Here is a 19,153-nt window from a genome sequence, read left to right on the forward strand (position 1 = left end):
AAGGAGCAGACAGCCCTTTTTCTAAGTGCTGAGTCCAAGGGGAGCTAGGCACCTCTGCTACTCTGCTTTTCTTGATAGTAACAATCTAGTACAGGTAGAAGACTGCCCCCAGTCCTGCTTTTATGTGTGGTTCTGTGTGCTCTCAGTCATGAAGCATGACGTGCTCACACTACAGAGCATACAGACTGCTTTTATAACCGTAGAGTTTCTAATTTAATTCTCTAAGTGAGGGGTGAGAAGTGAGTGTTTTTAACCAATATGGATTGCCTTGAATTTTGTGAGCCTTGCACTTGTGTACTGGCAGCGATGGCGGCTGGAAGAAAGCGTTCTGCAAGAGCAGCCCCTGAGTGCCTTTGGTTACGTGATCATTCAAACTGTTTTAAAAGAAGATTTCATTTGTTGCTAAAACAAGCAAAGAATTTTAAGTATAAGAGTGTAAAGTAAAAAAGTTGCTACAGAGATATAATAAAAAAAAAAAATCTGTTCAGGCATTTGGCTTGTGTATCTGGCTCTTCTCACTCTTGAGCACTGCAGCCTGCATTTCCCAGAGGGAAAGGTTACGTGGTGATTTCACCCCCACTCCCCCATTGTGTTTTTACCTGTTAAAAATGGTTTTGGAGAAGCATTTTTCAATTATGGTTTTTTTATAGCCATCTGCTCTTTAAAAAGAAAAAGTGGCCCCATACTTTGCATAGTTAATAGAAGTCTACTTAAAATAATGGGAGAATAGCACTTGTATTAAATTCCCTGGGTCATTTGACTTAACAGTTGCATTTGGTGGGCAGTGACAAGTACAGGTCTTCCAATGATGAGAATCAGCAAGCTGTTTATATGTAATGGATTCCAAAACTCCATCATAAACAGATCTGTTTTATTACTGTCATCTAGGTAAGAGAGAGTGCCTGAGTAATTTCTCTGGAGATGTCATACTTTATAGTATAATTGAGTGTAACTATACTGCTTGTCCCTTGAGAGTGGTATTACTTGTAAGTCTACAGCTGTGTTACATCAGCCTTGTGATAAAGGAAGGATAAGACAGAAAACAATTTTGGCTCTGCAGACCCTTGCTGCAGATTCTGCTGGTTTCTCCTGGCTGGCTGGAAGTGAAGAGGTTTCACATCTTGGCAGCATATTGTTCTTTGTAAGGCTTAGAAGTTATACAGCTATTGTTCTGTGCCATTGCAGAGGAATATATATATGTATGTATGTATGTATGTATGTATGTATCTCCTGATACTGGGACTGAGCAGGGACATATGCCGTGGTCCTCGGTGAACTCGCCAGAGCTGGAGTGCATTGCTCCTTTTACTAAAGAGGCATCACGAGTGTTCCTGATTAGGGCAGAGTACCCCTGTGAGCCTTGTTTCCTTTGTAAAGTGGATTTTAAAGACAGTAGGGATTCTGCTGCTGTGTGTGTTTCTATGAGTACCTCATCCCGTATTGTTAATGTGGAGACAGAGCAGTCTGCAATGAAAAAACAAAAATGATGGAAAAAATGGGATCAATTTATGTGGCAAAAATGGCTGTTTAATTGGATTTCATAGCAAGGTTGGGCTTTTCCACTGATAAAGATGCCACTAGGGTGTATTACAGTATTGTTCCACCATATGTGCACTGGTGCATAGGCCTGAAAAACGTGCGAGACTGCTCCTGGAAAAGACACCCAAAAACCCTCTTCAGTAAAATATTCAGGAAAAGTCATAGCGTCTGCATCTTTTTCACAGCATGGGTAGAGGAGATCTCCAGGCAAATTTAATCAGAGTTTCTGTTTCTATTGTGCATTGTTTTAACCCCGGGTTTTATTGTTCAGTGTATACATTGATACTGAGTCAGTTTTGGGTTTTAGATACTGAAAAATGTTGCTAAAAATCCAGCTCTTTTTCCTGTGACGCTTGTGTCAACATTCATTAACAGCTAGAATGTTAAAACTCTTTCCATTTGTAGCATCTCAAAGATGATGTGCAAACCACATTAGCTCCAATGCTGAGGGGTCTGGCACCTGGCATAATAAACCACCTGGTTATTTTGTATTTTATTAACTGCCCCTTCTCTTCAGTTTGCATAATAGAGAGTTAGATTTACATTTGTTACGACGGCTGTGCATTACTCCTAATAGAAGACACGTCAAACTTCCCGTTGCTGGCACTGCAGCATGATAAAGTAACCTCATATGATACTGATGAAGATTTCGTTCACACTTGCTGGTTTCATGCAACGTCTTTTTTTCCAGATGGATACCCTATTGTAAAATGATTTCCTGCTTTAGGCTCTGCTTTGTGTAGCTCTCTGCTATGCCATCTTTCTATGAACTGGATAAACTGCCTATTAAATTTAATTACAGCCTGAATGACTGCACATCTTGATCTTATTTTTCCTCCAATGTACTGTATTTCACCAAGGTCCTTGAGGATGAAATAAAATAAATCTGAAGGATGCATACTCCAGTAGCCGAAAGAAATGTTTCAAAGGGCATTACAATGACTGTTAACCCATTAGTTTTGGACCATTTTGAAGGCAATTCTTTAGGTTTAGCATTATAAAGACATTTTCTTCTATCTTTCCTCTGTCATTTAAAAAAAACCCAAAACAAAATAGGAGAAGTTTCCAGAATAAAAATTCAAATAGAAATAATAAAATTAATGAATTATCTCCTAAAGAGTGGGGTAGCAGGAAGGAGCATGTATACCTTAGACTGCTCAGCATGGTTAGCATTTATTTTTTGCACTTAGGGCCTAATGTAAATATTCCTGGCTCACATCTCCACCCTGTTCCAAGTGAGGGTGAATGTCAGGCTGGCAGTTCCCTGGGGACATGTCAGGACTTTCCCCTTCATGACTGATGGTGGTGGTGTTCTGTGAAGGCAGCACTGGGATGGGGTCCAGAGCATCACAGCCAAGCTGAGCTCACTCCACATTCCCTCACCAACCTCTTCCAGTCCTGTGTCCTTCCTGTGAACCAAAGAAAGCTGATAAGATAATGGCTTCACTGGTTTTCAAGGAGGTGGACGTCCCCACCATCAGCAGTGGTGGTGGCAGGCTCACTCGAAATGTTTCCTCCAAGGAAGTGTGATCTGTGTAATTTGAATGCTTTTTGATGGCTGTTTAATCTGCCATGTCTGTTAGACTTTTAGGTTGAGACTCTGCTCATTTAACTTTAATTTTAAAGTTAATTTAACATTTTAACTTCAACCAGCTAAGACTGAGGCAGCTGATCACGTTGGCTTCCTCTGCAGCTGGGGAGAAAGCCTGGGCATATTTTTATAGGTAAAATTCCTCCTGCAGTGAAGAGGAGATCACCCAGATGCTGAAGGCAGCTGCAGTACACGCTAAACTTGGTGGCTTATGAAATAGGGGACACCATCATACTGTCTGCATCCTAAATAGCATTGGATCAAATGCTGGCAGGGCACTGCATACGAGGGCAGAAGGAGAAGAGTTGGGTATTTCAGAGCTCCATCATTACCTTTTCTTGTCACTCTACGGGAATCCTGAGTGGAATGGAATGGACTCACCAGGTCTCCTCATGACACCCAGTGTTGGTGGGCTGGCATCAAATGGGTCACAGCAGATTTTGAGTCAGACGATTCTTGGCTGACATGTTCAGCTTTTTCAAGGGTTAAGTGGTTGTTCCAAATGTATGAAAATGTGAGTTTGATCACAAACTTAACAGAAGTTTCCTATTCACTCTAGAAAATGATGGACATTTTTATTGAGGTAGGTGAATATACTGGAAACAGTCTCTGAAATATGCCACCAGTATGTCCCTGTTACACTTCCAGCAGTGGGGTGTATGTTGGATACACCATTAAATGAGCACATAGCATTCATGGGGTTTTCCTTAACATCATGTAAATAAATGCTCTGTAAGTCATGGGAGACTGTAGCTTCAGAAAGCTGTGGCAGAGCCACAGAGCAGAGAAATTAAGCAGAACTAATTTTCTAAGACCTTAAGTATGTGAAACTATGTTCCAAATACTGTGCTGCTTTTTCCAGATGAGGACCCAATATTCTTGTTCCACTGTTCATTTATATTTTCTTGGGTACAACTGTAAATTGTCTTTCTCAATGCACTTATTATATAATGGCAAGGAAGAATAATGAGGGTGGCATTTGGAAATGTTTAAGTTCATTTGTATTCCTTGTACAGATGGCCTCTGCAATCATAAGTAACAGAGAAATATCCAAGGAATTTTCAGGCGATTAATCCAAGTTTAAAACCAGCATCATCCCAACAGCAAGCTGCAGAAAATGCCTGGAATGTTAATAGAAAGTACTTCTGGAAGGAAAACGTGGTTGTTGTTTCCTTCCCTTGAAAACCATTTACTGAAAGGGATCTTGTTGATTTATGGGGCCTTCTGTCTGTCTTTCCAGAACTCCAGTGCAGATCATCGGGTTCGACTGGACCTTGGGCTTTGGGACAAATTCAGTGAACTTGCAACGAAGTGCATTATTAAAATAGTGGAATTTGCAAAGCGATTGCCAGGCTTTACAAGTTTGACCATTGCAGACCAAATAACTCTACTCAAAGCAGCCTGCCTGGATATACTGGTATGTATTTTTAGCATCATTGTTCTCCTACTAATGCGTTTTCTATTCTTCTTTTTATTGTAATTGACAGGAAGAGGGGGGTGAAATACAGCCCTGACCTTATTGTTGTAAAATTGAACTTACTGGGTAGTCTAATGCAGTCAGAAGATGACTCCAGCACACCTACAGAGGTGTGTTGAGAGGGATGAGCATACTTATCAAAATAAGTCCTTACACTTTGTGGGTTTCAGTAAAAGGGGCACATTTTGGTATTGTGGCATGTGTAACTTCAGAAAATTTTCTGTACTGTTAACACTGAAGAGAAACCTGTTTGTCCGTCCTTCCTCCTTCCTCCTTCATCCTTCCTCCTTCATCCTTCCTCCTCCCTCCAAAACATAATCTTCTGCATAAAGGATACCTAGAGAGACAGTCCACTGTATAATGGTTTAGGAATGTGCTATAGCTGTGGTCATGAGGGAATTTAAGGAACAAGACACAAGTCTTCAGAGTGTTTTTCAGGTTTTAGAGGGGAAACTGGTGTGCCTGGAGCCTGTTTGGTGCAAGCCTCTGGCACTCATATCCCCCTGCTTTCTCCAGTACTGCAGGTATCTGTGGAAGTGGCCGATATAATGGACTTGATACAGATTTTAGCTAAAGGTAATTTTATTTTAGATAGGCAAATGTACAACCTGCAGGAGGGAACTATGCAGGTGGGCAGGGAGTTTTTCTCCAGACCTTGCCTTGACACTGTGTCAAGGCAAGCTGTCTTCCCTCCCTTTGTCTCTGGTTGTTTCTGTCATGCTGACCTTCAGAGGAGCCCTCTGGGATCTCAGCATTTCTTTATCAAGACCTTAGAGGTCTTCAGGCTTTTAGTGGCAAATATGCTTTGTATTATTGGTTGTAGCAATAACTCACAGTAAAACAGTATGTTCAGTGTAAACATGTTTTAAATGTTTTATTCTGAGCTCAAACCTTCAAGTCCTCATTGAGCCAAGCATGGCCAGTCAAGAAGCACATTGTAGGATGGCTACTGTAAATATATTTTTTTGTCATGACACAGGAGTTTAAACTAGGGAAGTTGAGGTTGAAGTAATTAATCTTGGACTTTCTAAAAGTGCATTGCTTCAAACAGGATCATGTTGAGGAGGACGTTAACTGCTGTGACCTTTTCCTCTTGTTTTGTCAAAAGCTGTTTGGAAGAATCGCATCAAGAGGACGTTGATGAAGGGGGAAGAGGGCTAGGAGAGGGGAAGGGGTATCATTCTTTGGCCTATAGAAAAAGGGAAGGTTGAGGTTGCCCTGGCATGCTTGAGAGTCACCTCTTGTTGTTCCCTTAATCCAGGCACTCATTCAGACTCAGCCATCCCATTGTTACTGAGAGTGTCCCTCCGTGGGGCAGGGCCATTTGTTACCAATTGCACGCCTGTCATCACCAGCTCTGTCCTGATAAGACTCTGTTACGTTTCCCTCACACAAGAAGCAGATGGTGATCAAAAACCTGCAGCGTTGCCTCGAGTGTGTTCTGCCAGCAGTAGGGGATGGGAACTGCTTTGTGCTGTGCTGCTCTAACCTGAAACTACCCAAAAAAGGTGGGGAAGAGCCGGGATATAGCAAGAATCTGCATATCCAAATTCTTTACCCCTAAAACTTTAGCCCTTAATCTGCCACCCTGTTTGTTTGTGCCATGCCCTGTCTCCATAGCTGCTGGATAGCAAATACCCTAATTCTGTAATCCTGCAAGCTCCTGGTGCTCTTTGTTGGGATGGGCAGTGGGAGCTTGCCCTGGGAACATGCACAGCCCCTGCCCCACAGCAGCTCCACTCAGTGCTACCATTGCCAACACCAGCTCAAAAATTGAGGGGAGAATTTTTGGTAGGGGTTTTATCTGAAGTGCCTTGATAAACACACTTTGATCAAAGTGATTAAATAAAATGCCAGATGAGAAAAAGAGTATGAAGCAGGTGGTAAATGGTGACTTTATTTCAACTAGTTAATGGATAGAAAAGGTTGATTCTTTAATATGATTCACTACTTTGTGGCCATTGGCAACCTTCAAGTTCTAGTTATAAACTTTATTGAGGCCTGTCATTCCTGATCACCTGCTCATTCTCTTTTTTATTTTTCACAAAGCCAGAGAAGGTGACACATCTAAGCGAGCAGGGCATAGCGAGCGCCATAGGAGCCCGCAGCTGGGAGGAGCTGAGGAACAGATACAGCATGGCTGCTGCAAATGGTCCTAACTTTCCTGTGTGACATTTACACAAACTTTATGTGACTATTTTATGGGCTGCTTAAAAAGAAAATGGGATAATTACCATGACACAGTAATGCGTAGTGTGCGCGCCGCCTGTGAAATGCTGTATCCATTAAACCCGCATCACCTGCACATAATCGGAATTGCAGTGCCACTCTCTATCTTTATTTAAGCTGAACATCAGTACTGGAGCAGTTTCAATAGCACATATTTCCACCCCCACAACAAGCCAGTTGTCCTAGTTATGAGTGTTTCAAACGTTTCATTTTGCTGTGCCTTGAGATACAGAGCGAGCCCTGTTCCCCCTCCTGCTGCACTGAGCACCCAGTGCAGGCTGTGTGAGCTCTGCTGAGCAGGGCTGTGAGCCTCAGCAGTGTGCCCTCATGATCCTGCTGCTCTGCCATGCCCTGGACATGTTCCCAGAGCCAGGTATGTGGGAGGAGCAGCATGGGGCTCCCAGGTAGGGTGGACAGGCTTCCCTGCCAGCAGGACCCCAGCTTCACTGCCCGCCGGCCCTTCAGCACCAGCTATGGGGAGTCTTAAGCATTTATAGACCCTGCCGAGGTCTCTGCTCACTTGGTTCCTGTGGCTGTGGATGCTTGTCGTGGTTTGACACTGGCCCAACGCCAGGCACCCACCAGAGCCGCTCGCTCACCCTCCCCTGCCACAGCTGGGCAGAGCAGGGAAAAGGGGAAAAAAAAAAAATTTACAAACGCTTCATGAGTTGAGATAAGGACCAGGAGAAACACTTCAAGGGTGGAACAGGCTCGACTTAAATTGCGAAGTGAATTTATTACTAACAGAATCAGAGGAGGATAATGGGAAATGAAATAAGCCTTTAGAACACCTTCCACCCCTCCACTCCTCCCTCCTTCCCCCCAACGGCGCAGGGAGACAGGGCATGGGGGCTTGGTCAGTTCATCACTGAGATTTCCTTCCGCTGCTCAGAGTCTTCCCCTGTGAGGCCGTGGGTCCCTCCCACGGGAGACAGTTCTCCTGAACTTCCCTGGTGTGGGTCCGCTCTCAGGAGCAGCAGCCCCACCGCCCCTGCTGCAGCGTGAGTCCCTCCCACGGGCACACGGCCCTCCCGAACTGCTGCACCGGGGCTCGCTCTTTCCACGGGGTGCAGCCCTCAAGGACAGGCTGCTCCAGCCTGGAAGCAGGGCCCTCTCTCCACTGGGTCTCCCACTGGATCACAGCCTCCTCCAGGCATCCACCCGCTCCGGCACGGGCACCTCCCCCATGGGCTGCAGGTGGGTCTCTGCATCCCATGTGGACCCATGGGCTGCAGGGGCACAGCTGCTTCACCATGGTCTGCACCACGGCCTGCAGAGGAACCTCGACTCTGGTGCCTGGAGCACCTCCTCCCCCTCCTTCTCCACTGACCTGGGTGTCACCATGTTGTTTTCTCTCACATGTTCTCACCTTCTCTTCTCTGGCTGGAATTAACAGTGCCCCACTATCTTTGTTTTGATTTTCTTCTTAAATATGTCATCACAGAGGCATTACCAACCTCTCTCATTGGCTCAGTTTTGGCCAGCAGCATGTACACCTTCAGAGCCACCAGCCATTGGCTCTGCCGGACATGGTGGGAGGCTTCCAGCAGCTTCCTCACAGGAGCCATCTCTGTGGCCCCCCTGCTACCTAAAACCAGGCTGTGCCAAACCAATACAATGCTTAAGCCCCTCTTAAACAGGCTTACAAAAGAAATGGTGCCAGGAGCTCAGTAAACTCTGATGGGTATGGGCCAAAGAATTGTTTTATATACAAACAAACACTAACTGTGGAAGGGAAATAACATCCAAGCTTCCCGAGGCAGCTCGAGGCGCCAACTGAGGATCATGGAATTTATATCTTGTCTGGTGCCAAAAGTTTTAGGGATAAATATTACTAAAATTCAGTCAATAACCCCTGTAAAAGTGAGTGCTTCTGTCTGCTGGTACACTGGCCCAGCAGCAGCCAAGCATCCCCAGCCTTGCTGAGCTCTGGCAAGACAAATGTGGAAAGAATCCAGAGCCCAGTCTGTCTTAAATCCAATGGATAAAAACCTGAGAAGTCATTGAATGCTAATCCTTAATGATGTAATTTTTGCTTTCTGTTGTAAACCCCTGTGCGTTAATGCCAGGAAGGAATTTGTGTGTGCGGAACAGCCTGTGCTGATGGGGTTTGGCAGCGCCATGGGGCATCATTGCTTCAGAGTCACCTGCCTGGGTTTCTCCTCTCAGGGAACTGTCTCAGCCAGCTGAGGCAGCTAGTGTCTAACAACAGGTGTTCTTAAAAACTAGGCCTGGCTTGCCCTACCTAATCTGTTTAAAATGAATAACCATTCTATGGTAGCAGCAATGTCATAAATGCAACTTTCTTCCTGACTTTGGTTTTGTGCCTCTGGTAGGGTTGTTGCTTTGCATTTTGTGACGGGCTCATAAGAATCCCTAATGCTTTAATATATAAATACTCCTTAAAACAAAGGGCCCTTTAATAATGAGGAAGAACTGTATTTATGGCTGCAAGTGGCACTTAGGAGCAGAGTGACAACTAAAATACTTGGCTTGGTTGCAAAATCTAAACAACTTTGAGGACATTAGGAGTTCAGTTTAAAATGGAGAAAGATACCATGATTTCTTATTTTGAAGTGCTGATGTTTCCCATATGTTCTTCAGTGAATATGAGCTTGAAATCAGCTTCACTTTGACACTGGAAGTTTGCCCAAGAACAGTTTAGCAGCGATCAGCAATATCCATGGCGTTTCACAGATCTTGATGAAGGACAGAAATTAAAAAAAGGAAAAAAAGAAAAACACCATTTCAAATGATCTGTCTTGGAGTTTAATAACAGCGTGTTGTGGGATAATGTCAAAGGAATGCAGAGGAAACCTGAGACCTGATTGCTGCAGTCAAGCTAAGTGCATTGCTGAAAACACATAGTTGATCTTCAGCTGTGCTAGTGCCCAGTGGAGCTGCTGCAGGCTCCTCCAGTTGACAGCTGGTGCAGCCCTTGGGGTACGGAGGCCTGAAGGCTGCCTTCAACAAAAACCTGTCCTACTTGCTGCCTAAGCCTGGAAGTAGCTTAATCCTACACGACTTTATGTTTTAATTATAAATTTTGCAGGACCCCTGCAGGTCCCTTTCTGTGCATGCACACAGGGGCTGGCTTGAGGCTGAGTAACGTCACTCCACATTTGTTCCTGATGAGGATCCAGCCTGGAAGTTCTTCCTCTGCATTAGCCCCGGGGGTCTCTTTGCTGAGCACTCCTAGCATGCACCCCCAAACGCAGTGCAGCTTGTGGCACTGGGGAGCAAACACAGGGAGCTTTGCTGCGAGGGAGCCAGCAGCCTGGTGTATGGTGGCAGGTGTGTGTTCAGCCTCTGGGTTGTTGGAGATGATCACTCCAGGGCACCCCAGTCCCTCTGGGCAGGGATCTCTGGGGAGTGCAGCAGCTGGTGTCCAGACCTGCCCTCTGAGGGAGGATCTGGGGGATCCATATCTGCCAGCCCTGCTTGGGCAGCTGCCAGAGAAGCTGTAGGCAGCCTGGGGAAAACACCACGGCATTGCCCAATTAAGCTCCCAATCCTGCTCTGCTGATTTGTTCGGAATGGAGTCCTGAGGCTGTGAAGGGAGGAACTCTCCTTGCTAAGGCTTACCAATTGAAATAGCACCAATTGAAATCAAAGAAGCTGCCTTTCTCCCCGGCTGAGCTAAGGGAAAAGCAGTACCAGGTAAGAAGTACAGAGCCTTGTTCCTCCCAAAGTTGGATACCTGATCGTTGCCGGCCATGCACCCTTACTGGAAGGCAGCAACTGCCTGTGCAGGCCTTGGGTGGGAAGAGCTGCACTCCAGTTCCTCTTGCGTGCCACTAGAGAAGCAAACCAAGCAGCTCTTGGGTGTCACAATAAATATGCAGCTTTTGAACCTTTGTTTTCTTGAACACCAGATATTCTCCATGCTTCTCCTCCTTTCTATACAATCTTTTAATGATTTAAAAGAGGAACTCACAGTGAGCTTCAGGGGAGAGCACAGCCAGTGGTTACTGGAAGTTCCAAATGTGGTAAAGATGCTGCCTCTTACTGACAGGGTGCTGTGCTTTATAATGTTAATTTTTTCTAATGATCCTGAACAATACATTGGCTACTACATAAAACCTAGCAACCAGCAGCCTTTTAAGATGACATATGTTATGGGAAATTTGTGGTCACTGAGAAATTCATGTGCTGTGTGTTTGTATTTGTGCCTCTCTTGATCATTGATTTAAATAATTTCAAGAATTTACTCGAATTTGGGGATAAGACAACAATGTGAAACATGCCTGTGCAACCACACAAAGTTTCAGTGCTTCAGTGTATACCCAGAATGTGAGATAAGATTATTGCTGAGATAGAAAATAGTTGAAGATCCATCTGCAGAAATACACCCTATTAAGTCTCTTACCAAGGAACTGAAGAAGAGAATAAAAGCTTCCCGATAGGTGTCTTACAGACCGTGTTCTCCTCATTCTCCTCCCTGCTTATTTGGAGCAGTGTTGGCAGGCAAAGACGAAAGTGGAAGAACCAAGCCCAGACTGGTCAGCTGCTGTGTGCTGGGGCCTCTGACTCAGAGCCTCAGCAGCCATAGGAGTAATTAAATTCTCCCAGTGCTCTCTTACATTCATGTAAATCTTTTTTGTTGTATCTTTAAAACAAGTACGATGGGAAATAAATACAGTCAAGCTCTGAAAAAACACAGCTGTAGTCTTAGCTCAGCTAATCAGCCTGACTTCAGCAGGGTTTTAGTTCAGTTTAGTTTAGGGATAAGCCCTCTCCCACCTCTTGATTATTTTAAACATTAAGCATTGATATATATAACAGAAATATGTCAACATGATGGACGTCTCTTTTATTTGGTCCTTAAGGCTGTGTTCATTAATTGCAGCTGTACAAATGATCCTGTGCCACAAAGAGCCTATCCTGGCACACATCCTGCATGTGCTCTGAGAGGTGGAAGCGTTCACGCACACACTCCCTCTCTCTGGCCGCGCTGCCACCTCCGCTGTGACAGCGCTCTTGACGCTGCCCGTACCCCAGAGGCATTTACTTACAAATTGTAGAGCATCCTCAGTGTTTTATTCATGTGTTTTGCATTGCTCCCTGTCCAGTTAGAGGTGTGAATCCCCATCCTCCCCTCGAAGGCTCTTTCATCTGGGGTCAGCACTGGGTGGCTATCGGCATACAGGCGAACTTGCCAAAGCCAACGCTGCCTGGGTGCGCGCAGGAACGAACGACACTGTCAGCAGCTTTGCAGCAGGCAGGCAGGGTCTGCCACTGCTGGGGCTCTGCAGGGGGAAGGGCCAGAGCCTGGAGGAAGGCTGGGAGCCAACATGCTGGTGAGGAGGCTTGGTGTTACAGCACACAGAAGTAACAAACACTACAAAAGAAAAGCTGAGCCAACTCCTGGGCCGCTAGCTGGGCTGCCAGTAGTCCTGTGTGCTGCCATTTGGAGGTGCAAAGTGATATTCTGCAGGGTGAAAGCTCCCAGGCAAGCAGTTCTCCAAGGAGACCCTACCTGCAGCTGCTGGGGAGATGGAGGGCTTTGTCCCCATAGCAGTGTTTGCCTGTCTGCTCTCACAGAAGAGGGGAAGGCACCCCAAAATTCTGCATCTTCAGCAGCTCACAGCTGTCCGCACTCACTGTCACAAGGTACTGCAGACCAACATTGTCCTTGCCAAACACACAACCCAGGGAAGTGCTGCCATGCAAAACTGATCCCCAAAATCAATGAGATATAGGCATTTGTTCGAAGAGGTGAGATGCTTTCAGGATCTTGTTGGATCAGATCAGCAGTTCATCAGATCAATCTCATTTTATACTTAGGTGTGGGTGGCAGACTAATTAAAGACCTGGTTTTGTGGATATCACTGTAGTGTTGGTGACCTGAGTGGTGAGAGTTGCTCCAAAGTTTTCATTATTTCATAATTAGGGGGAAGTTTCTGTTCTTAGGTTTGTGTTACAAGAAATACACATAGTCAATAGAGTATAGTTATGTTGTACCTGAGAGTTTTTATGCTGCTAGAACTGCACAGACTGGAGTTTGTTTTCAGATTGTCCTGACGTGGCCAAGTACTGAAGTTCCACGGAGTCATTCGCCACACCGAGAAAATGCAACAAACCTCTCACGGATTAAATTCTTCAGATTCCATTTTTCCTTTTTTTCCCCCAGATCCTTAGAATTTGCACAAGATACACACCGGAACAGGACACCATGACCTTTTCAGATGGCCTTACCCTAAACCGAACTCAGATGCACAACGCCGGATTTGGCCCACTGACTGATCTCGTGTTCACATTTGCCAACCAGCTCCTGCCTTTGGAAATGGATGATACAGAAACAGGTCTCCTTAGTGCCATCTGCCTAATTTGTGGAGGTATCGTACATGCATGAACTCTGATGCATTTCAAAAGGACAGACCCAATAATGTCTTCATTTATGTTCTGCTTGTTTTGCTTTCCTTTACTCACACATATATAATATATATATATGTAACATTATGATATTTATTATATAAACTACTTACTGCTAAAGGTTTGTTTTCCACTGGTGATAGTTACTGGTTTTATTACTGATAATTTGAAAAAAAATAATGGAATCATTCTGTCAGGAAACCAGTCCTATTGTTTACCTGACAAAGGGCATTGAGATACCTCATGGAATGGTTGGATTTGGAAGGGACCTCTGGAGATCACCTGGTCCTGCTGTGTTTTTGCTAAGCAGTGTATGGGTATCTGCATGAATGAGCTTTCTTACAGCAAGATGCCCAATTACACAGCTTTTACTCATAAATGTAATTTTGTGCATCTGCATTGGTTACAGTCACATGGAAGCCATTGGTGATAACTTTCTTTAGCAAAAAAATGTATTATACTTCCAAGCTGGGGCTGATGGCAACTCAGAAGTAAAATCACGAGTTTAAAATACAAAAAGTGAAGTCTCAGATAATTTCCAAAACAATCTCTATATTTCTGTTGGTTTAATCACTTGGTCTCTCTCTTCCTTGGCAAAAATCTGGATTAGCAATAGAAACACACCTTGTTTAGCCTGGGCCATTTTGTTGAAACATAAACTGGGTGCTACTAGTGAATGAAAAACAAGAGTCAGCCTTTGTTGGCAGTGGCCCTTTAGTACAAAATCATTTTGATTTTATGTTCCTCTAACCATAACACATCAAAAGCATTGATGGGCCCCTAAGATGTCATTGATATGTGACTGGTGCGTCCTGGTGTAGAGGGGTGGCATTTGTTGTCACTCAAGCCAGCACTGCCATCTGCTGATTCCTGACGGTAACTCACTTTACTGTAGCAGTAACAAAACCAGGCTGGTAACAAAAACCAGCTGTAATCTCTATGTGGACCTGGGTAGCCTATCAGTGACACATATAAAATTAATTCAGAAATATCGTTTGCAGGGAGAGGGAGGTACAAGAGCAAACTGGTAATTCTTGACCACTCAACCCTTTCCAGTCACCAAGGAAAAAAATTAACCCAAGTTTCAGAAAGCCTTGGTTTATCCTTTTCCTATGGAACGCTCCCTGTAGAGTGTGGGTTGTTTTGTGGAGAACGAAATTCACGGAGTTCTAATCAAGAACACAGAGGAGCTTCTGTGACTTGGAGTTTATTTTAAAAAATAAATATTTAGAATCATATGAGCGATATGATACTTTCCTACAGATCGCCAGGACCTTGAAGAACCAATGAAAGTGGATAAGCTTCAGGAACCCTTGCTTGAAGCACTGAAAATTTATATCCGAAAGAGACGACCCAACAAGCCTCATATGTTCCCAAAGATCTTAATGAAAATCACGGATCTTCGTAGCATCAGTGCAAAAGGTACAGTGTCTCCCAGTAACTCAGCAGGAGGGGCAGTGCTGCATTTCAGTGCAACTGGCCTCAACACCTAACACATCTAAGAAAGCTCCTTGTGACCTTTCTCTTCCCAGCTTCTTTACCTAATTCCTGCCTTGAAATTGGTTTTGCTTTAAACATACACGGTGCTCCATTCTCCATGCAACTGACAGTGAAAAAGATGTTGTAGGTGCAAGTGGCTTAGCAAATCATTAGCATGAAGTCTTTGTTAGACATTTTAGGACAAGATAAAACCTTTGTTAATGTTTACAAGGGGGTAAACATGTGCTTCGTATCACCAATGGCTTTTAAAAAACAGCCTGGTTACAGACTGCAGAAAACACTTGTGCAACCAAAATTCCCCTGAACTGTGGTCTGAGGTATTGGAGATTTAGAACTGATTTGGTCCAGCATTTTGGAAATTCAGCCCCTCTATTCCAAACTCACCGTGCCTAAACATGGATGTTTTAACATTTTGTGTAGTCTTGAATGTGCTGGACTGATCCTGTGCAATACACACAGTCTTTAAAGCACAGGTGTAGCTGAATGCTTTCATTTGATCAGAACAGGTTCCCCAGTGTACCAGTCTGAAAACAGAAAGTCTAAAGTGCAACAGTTCTTATTCTTCTGGTGGTGATGCAATTCCACCTTCTTACTCTGCTTACTCAGCAACAGAGTTGCTATCCCTAGATAAGCAAGCACACAAGCTTGTATGTGCAGGTACCTGTGTAGGTTGGATTTATGCTTTTGGGAAGATGACTGATTTCATTTGACATGATTTAGGGGAAGACTCGGGGGAGAAAAAACCCAGTAGTTAATTCACTCAACTAAATACACTTGTTTTAAATTTAAACCTTAACTGCTGCACTTTAAACAATATAAATCCAAGTTAAAAGATTAAGTTACAGCTATCTTTATAAAAAGAAGTGAGCAATTCAATTGGATTGTTTAGAACCAAAAAGTAAGTTGGAAGGGAAACACCAGAGGTGGAAGCAAAAGTATCCTAAAAAGGAACCACTTACCAGGTTATCTAAAGCTCTCACTTTACCCTCAAGTAAAGCAAGCTCCAGCCAACTGAATCTACAAAATAAACTTAGAGCAGTATTGAGCTATAAAAGCATTTAGGGGAGCCCTTTCCTTCCGCTGTTCGTGTTTGTGGGAAATTCATTTCCACTTCCCTGATTCTTTACCAGAGCCTTCCCGCTCCTCAAACACAACTCCTGTCTCTTTAAATTCAATTCACAAGAAAGACTTCTTTTCATTCTAAGTATTTAATTATATTGTTACTGTTTCATAGTAGAACTAAATCATACCAAAGGATGGCGATGTCCTGGAGGGGTGGGGATGTCTTGAATTTCATTTGAAAATATGTACATTAGACAATAATGACTTTGGATGGTACCTGATCCCTGAAAACAATCACCAAAGAAAGCGTGAATCCGAAACACTGAGAGTGCCTCCTTTGGCATTAGAGGTATTGCAACTAAAATGTGAAGTGCCTGTGGGACTGGAGCAAGGCAGTTCTGAGTTCTTCTCATCTGAGTTCTCTTATCCCCTGATTAAATTGGAAGTTTGCAAAACCTGAAAAATTTCTCTGGCTCTGCACTGAATGACCACACAAACACTTCACTGCACCAGACATAGCAAAGGAAAGCAGATGTTTAACATGGGTGAATTCAGTTCACCAGCACAGCTCTGACTACAGCTGGTTTTCAAAGAAGCTCTCAGCATCACTCTGCATTAATGTCTTTCCCACTACAGTTATTTAAGAGACTTATAAAATCAGCATTCACTTGGAAAGTCAATCACTGCCTTTGTAGATTATTTTTTTGATGCTCCTCATATAAGGCATAAACACTTAAATGCTCCTTTCCAGTCTGGAGTGACCAGTGCTCTCTCCAGCATCTCCACTGCAGCAGCAGGGATAAGCAGAGTATTTCCAAAGGATCACTCCTCTGGAATGGTTCATTGATAACCAAACTATTTTCTCTGTAATTTTTTTTGTTTGTTTCTTCTTTTTGTTTAGAAAACACAGGTTCCTCTTCCATTGGACTCCAATTTTAAGATGATCAGGAATCCTGAGCAACACAAATGCTGAGGTTTATGGCTATAAATTACTTGATGCACAGGTCCCTCAGCACTGCCTGTCCTGTGTCCAGCAGGGTCTTGGCTGCTGTGTCCGTGCCATGCTCGTGCTGTGTCCCTGCCTGCTGACCACACACTGAGACTTTGTGTTGGGCTTTTTTCCTCCCTAAACCAATTGTTGTTGGCTCCCAGTCTGAGTGGTCATGATTGATGCAGTAATTTTGTTTAATCCTGCATGCACTCACCTGCAGAGCCCCCTCTGCATACAAATGCCTGTTACACATGACAAGCCCAACACGAACAGCCTCAGCCAAGGCAGAGCTGAGCAGTGCTCAGGGCTCCTGCACACTTTGGTGGTTCATTAGCACAAGACAAGATGCCTGAAGAACAGAGAAAGCAGCTTCCCCCTTTTGCCTGAATGTGTTCTTTTATAAAGTAATTGTTTGCTAAATTCTGCATCTTATTTCACAGTTTTCTCTATGGGAAAGAAACATTTATGACTCAGATCACTGCAGTTCTCTTGCAGGATTCACCTCACCTATTTACCATAGTCAGAACTTTTGTCATTCTTTGCAGATCCAGTACAGAATAAAGACTAAATGTTATTCCAGTTTATAAAGACATCTACATGATCACAGTCTGATTTAATTTTTCAGTATAATTTAATGCCATTTTGGTTCCTTCTTTGAAAAAAGGCAGCTCATCCAATTTACCTGTATTGAAATACCAGTTGCTAGGTCATAGGTTTGAATTAATTTGTTAAGGAGCACTCACCTAACTCCTTTCTCTTGAACTGCATGAAGCAGTTCACTCACACACATTTGTATGCAAGAAGTATAGAAGGAGACACCAAATCCATGAACAAAATACAGCCTGAAATTACTACTGTAATGCTAACAGAAAGGAAATATTATGAATCATGCTCATGGAAAGGATTTTGTGTTTTCTTTTTAAAGGTGCAGAACGTGTCATTACACTGAAAATGGAAATTCCTGGATCCATGCCACCTCTTATTCAGGAAATGTTGGAGAACTCTGAAGGACATGAACCACTGACACCAACCTCAAATGGAAATACTGCAGAACACAGTCCCAGTATCTCACCTAGTTCAGTGGATAACAGCAGTGTCAGTCAATCCCCTATGGTGGAATAAGACATTTTCCAGCTACTTCAGACATTCCTAATACCTTATGTACAGGGATGAAAAGCAAGAAAAACATTTTTACTGCTGCTTAGTTTCTGGACTTAATATATATCTATATATGTATATATATATAGATAAACTCAACAAGGACCAAGAAATTTTCATATGTATCGATATATACTCCTTGCTGTTTAAACTCTTAAAACTAGAAAATGCAAACTTTTGAAACTTTAAATCAGCCATTTCATGCAAAAAAAAAAAAAATAGTTAAGCTTCTGTTTTCTTCTCTGAACACTCAATATTGCATGGTGACAAGACAGATCTCAGTCTTCAAATTCTGGTTGCATTTCTGATGACTTTGTACATACAAATGTATGGCTGTACTCTCCATACTGGATGTTTGGTGCTTTCCTTTTGTCTCTCATACCTAAAACAATCAAGACACCAACCACAGGACATGGACTACTGTACACATCCAGAGAAGGAAGTTGAAAGGACCGTCTGATTTAGTTGAAATATGAAAACTTGTCCTTGCTGCCCTCAGTTTGCATCTCCTTCCTTGTAAAAAGTATACAAAACGTCACTGCCCCAGCAGAAGAGGTATTGGTATCAGCATTAACTGCCAGATCAGTTATTCAGATGTCATTTGTTCCACTGTTAATGTCACTTTAAATTTTAAAGAAGTGGTTTCTTAGCTGGCTGGTGACCTAGCTCCACAATTACCTGCTCCATTTCGACAGCAGTGCTATAGCCTCCAAGGCAGAAACACTTTTCAGTGTTACCATGTTTTTGTTTACTTGTTCACAAGCCATTAGGGAAACTTCATGGGATGATAACCAGTAAGACTCACTTACAGCTTTTGAATCGCTGAGTCCAGGGTATTTCCTTAAGAATCAACTGCCAGGAATCAGCTGGGTTTTCCAGCCTTCCAGGTGCTAGGGAATTACAGCTAGGACTTCCAGAAACACAAGGAGAGAATCTGCCTTCTTGGCCTTGTTAAATCACCATGAAGCAGAGTGAAAACTGTGGTAGAATGGTTAACAGATTTAAAGTGTCAGTTTCTTAGGTTTCATTTAAAGCACTAGTGGAATTTTTTTTTTTTATATATTCTAGCAAGTCTGTGATGTACTTTCACTGGCTCTGTTTGTACATTGAGATTGTTTAACAATGCTTTCTATGTTCATATACTGTTTACCTTTTTCCATGGAGTCTCCTGGCAAAGAATAAAATATATTTATTTTAAAAATTGTGTAGAAGTAGTCCGTCTAGCCCAAAT

The 19,153-nt window shown here is 43.3% G+C and overlaps 1 protein-coding gene across 14 annotated transcripts in view; it reads left to right on the forward strand.

The window, feature by feature from the left end:
• RARB (retinoic acid receptor beta) overlaps positions 1-19,110 on the forward strand; it is a 329,805-nt gene extending 310,695 nt beyond the window's left edge. For 7 of the 14 annotated variants that reach the window (XM_069007326.1, XM_069007325.1, XM_069007320.1 and 4 more), the window contains 4 exons: positions 4,371-4,547; positions 12,970-13,174; positions 14,475-14,633; positions 17,690-19,107. In XM_069007326.1, the coding sequence (XP_068863427.1) occupies positions 4,371-4,547; positions 12,970-13,174; positions 14,475-14,633; positions 17,690-17,886 (738 nt within the window). In that variant the 3' untranslated portion in view covers positions 17,887-19,107. Of the gene's footprint in view, positions 1-4,370; positions 4,548-12,969; positions 13,175-14,474; positions 14,634-17,689 lie in introns of all 14 variants that reach the window. The other 7 variants (XM_069007313.1, XM_069007312.1, XM_069007314.1 and 4 more) reach the window with 2 other exon arrangements.
• The last annotated feature ends 43 nt before the right edge of the window (positions 19,111-19,153 follow it).

This window comes from Aphelocoma coerulescens, chromosome 2 (assembly GCF_041296385.1).
Source record: "Aphelocoma coerulescens isolate FSJ_1873_10779 chromosome 2, UR_Acoe_1.0, whole genome shotgun sequence".
In the NCBI taxonomy this organism is placed as follows: domain Eukaryota; kingdom Metazoa; phylum Chordata; class Aves; order Passeriformes; family Corvidae; genus Aphelocoma; species Aphelocoma coerulescens.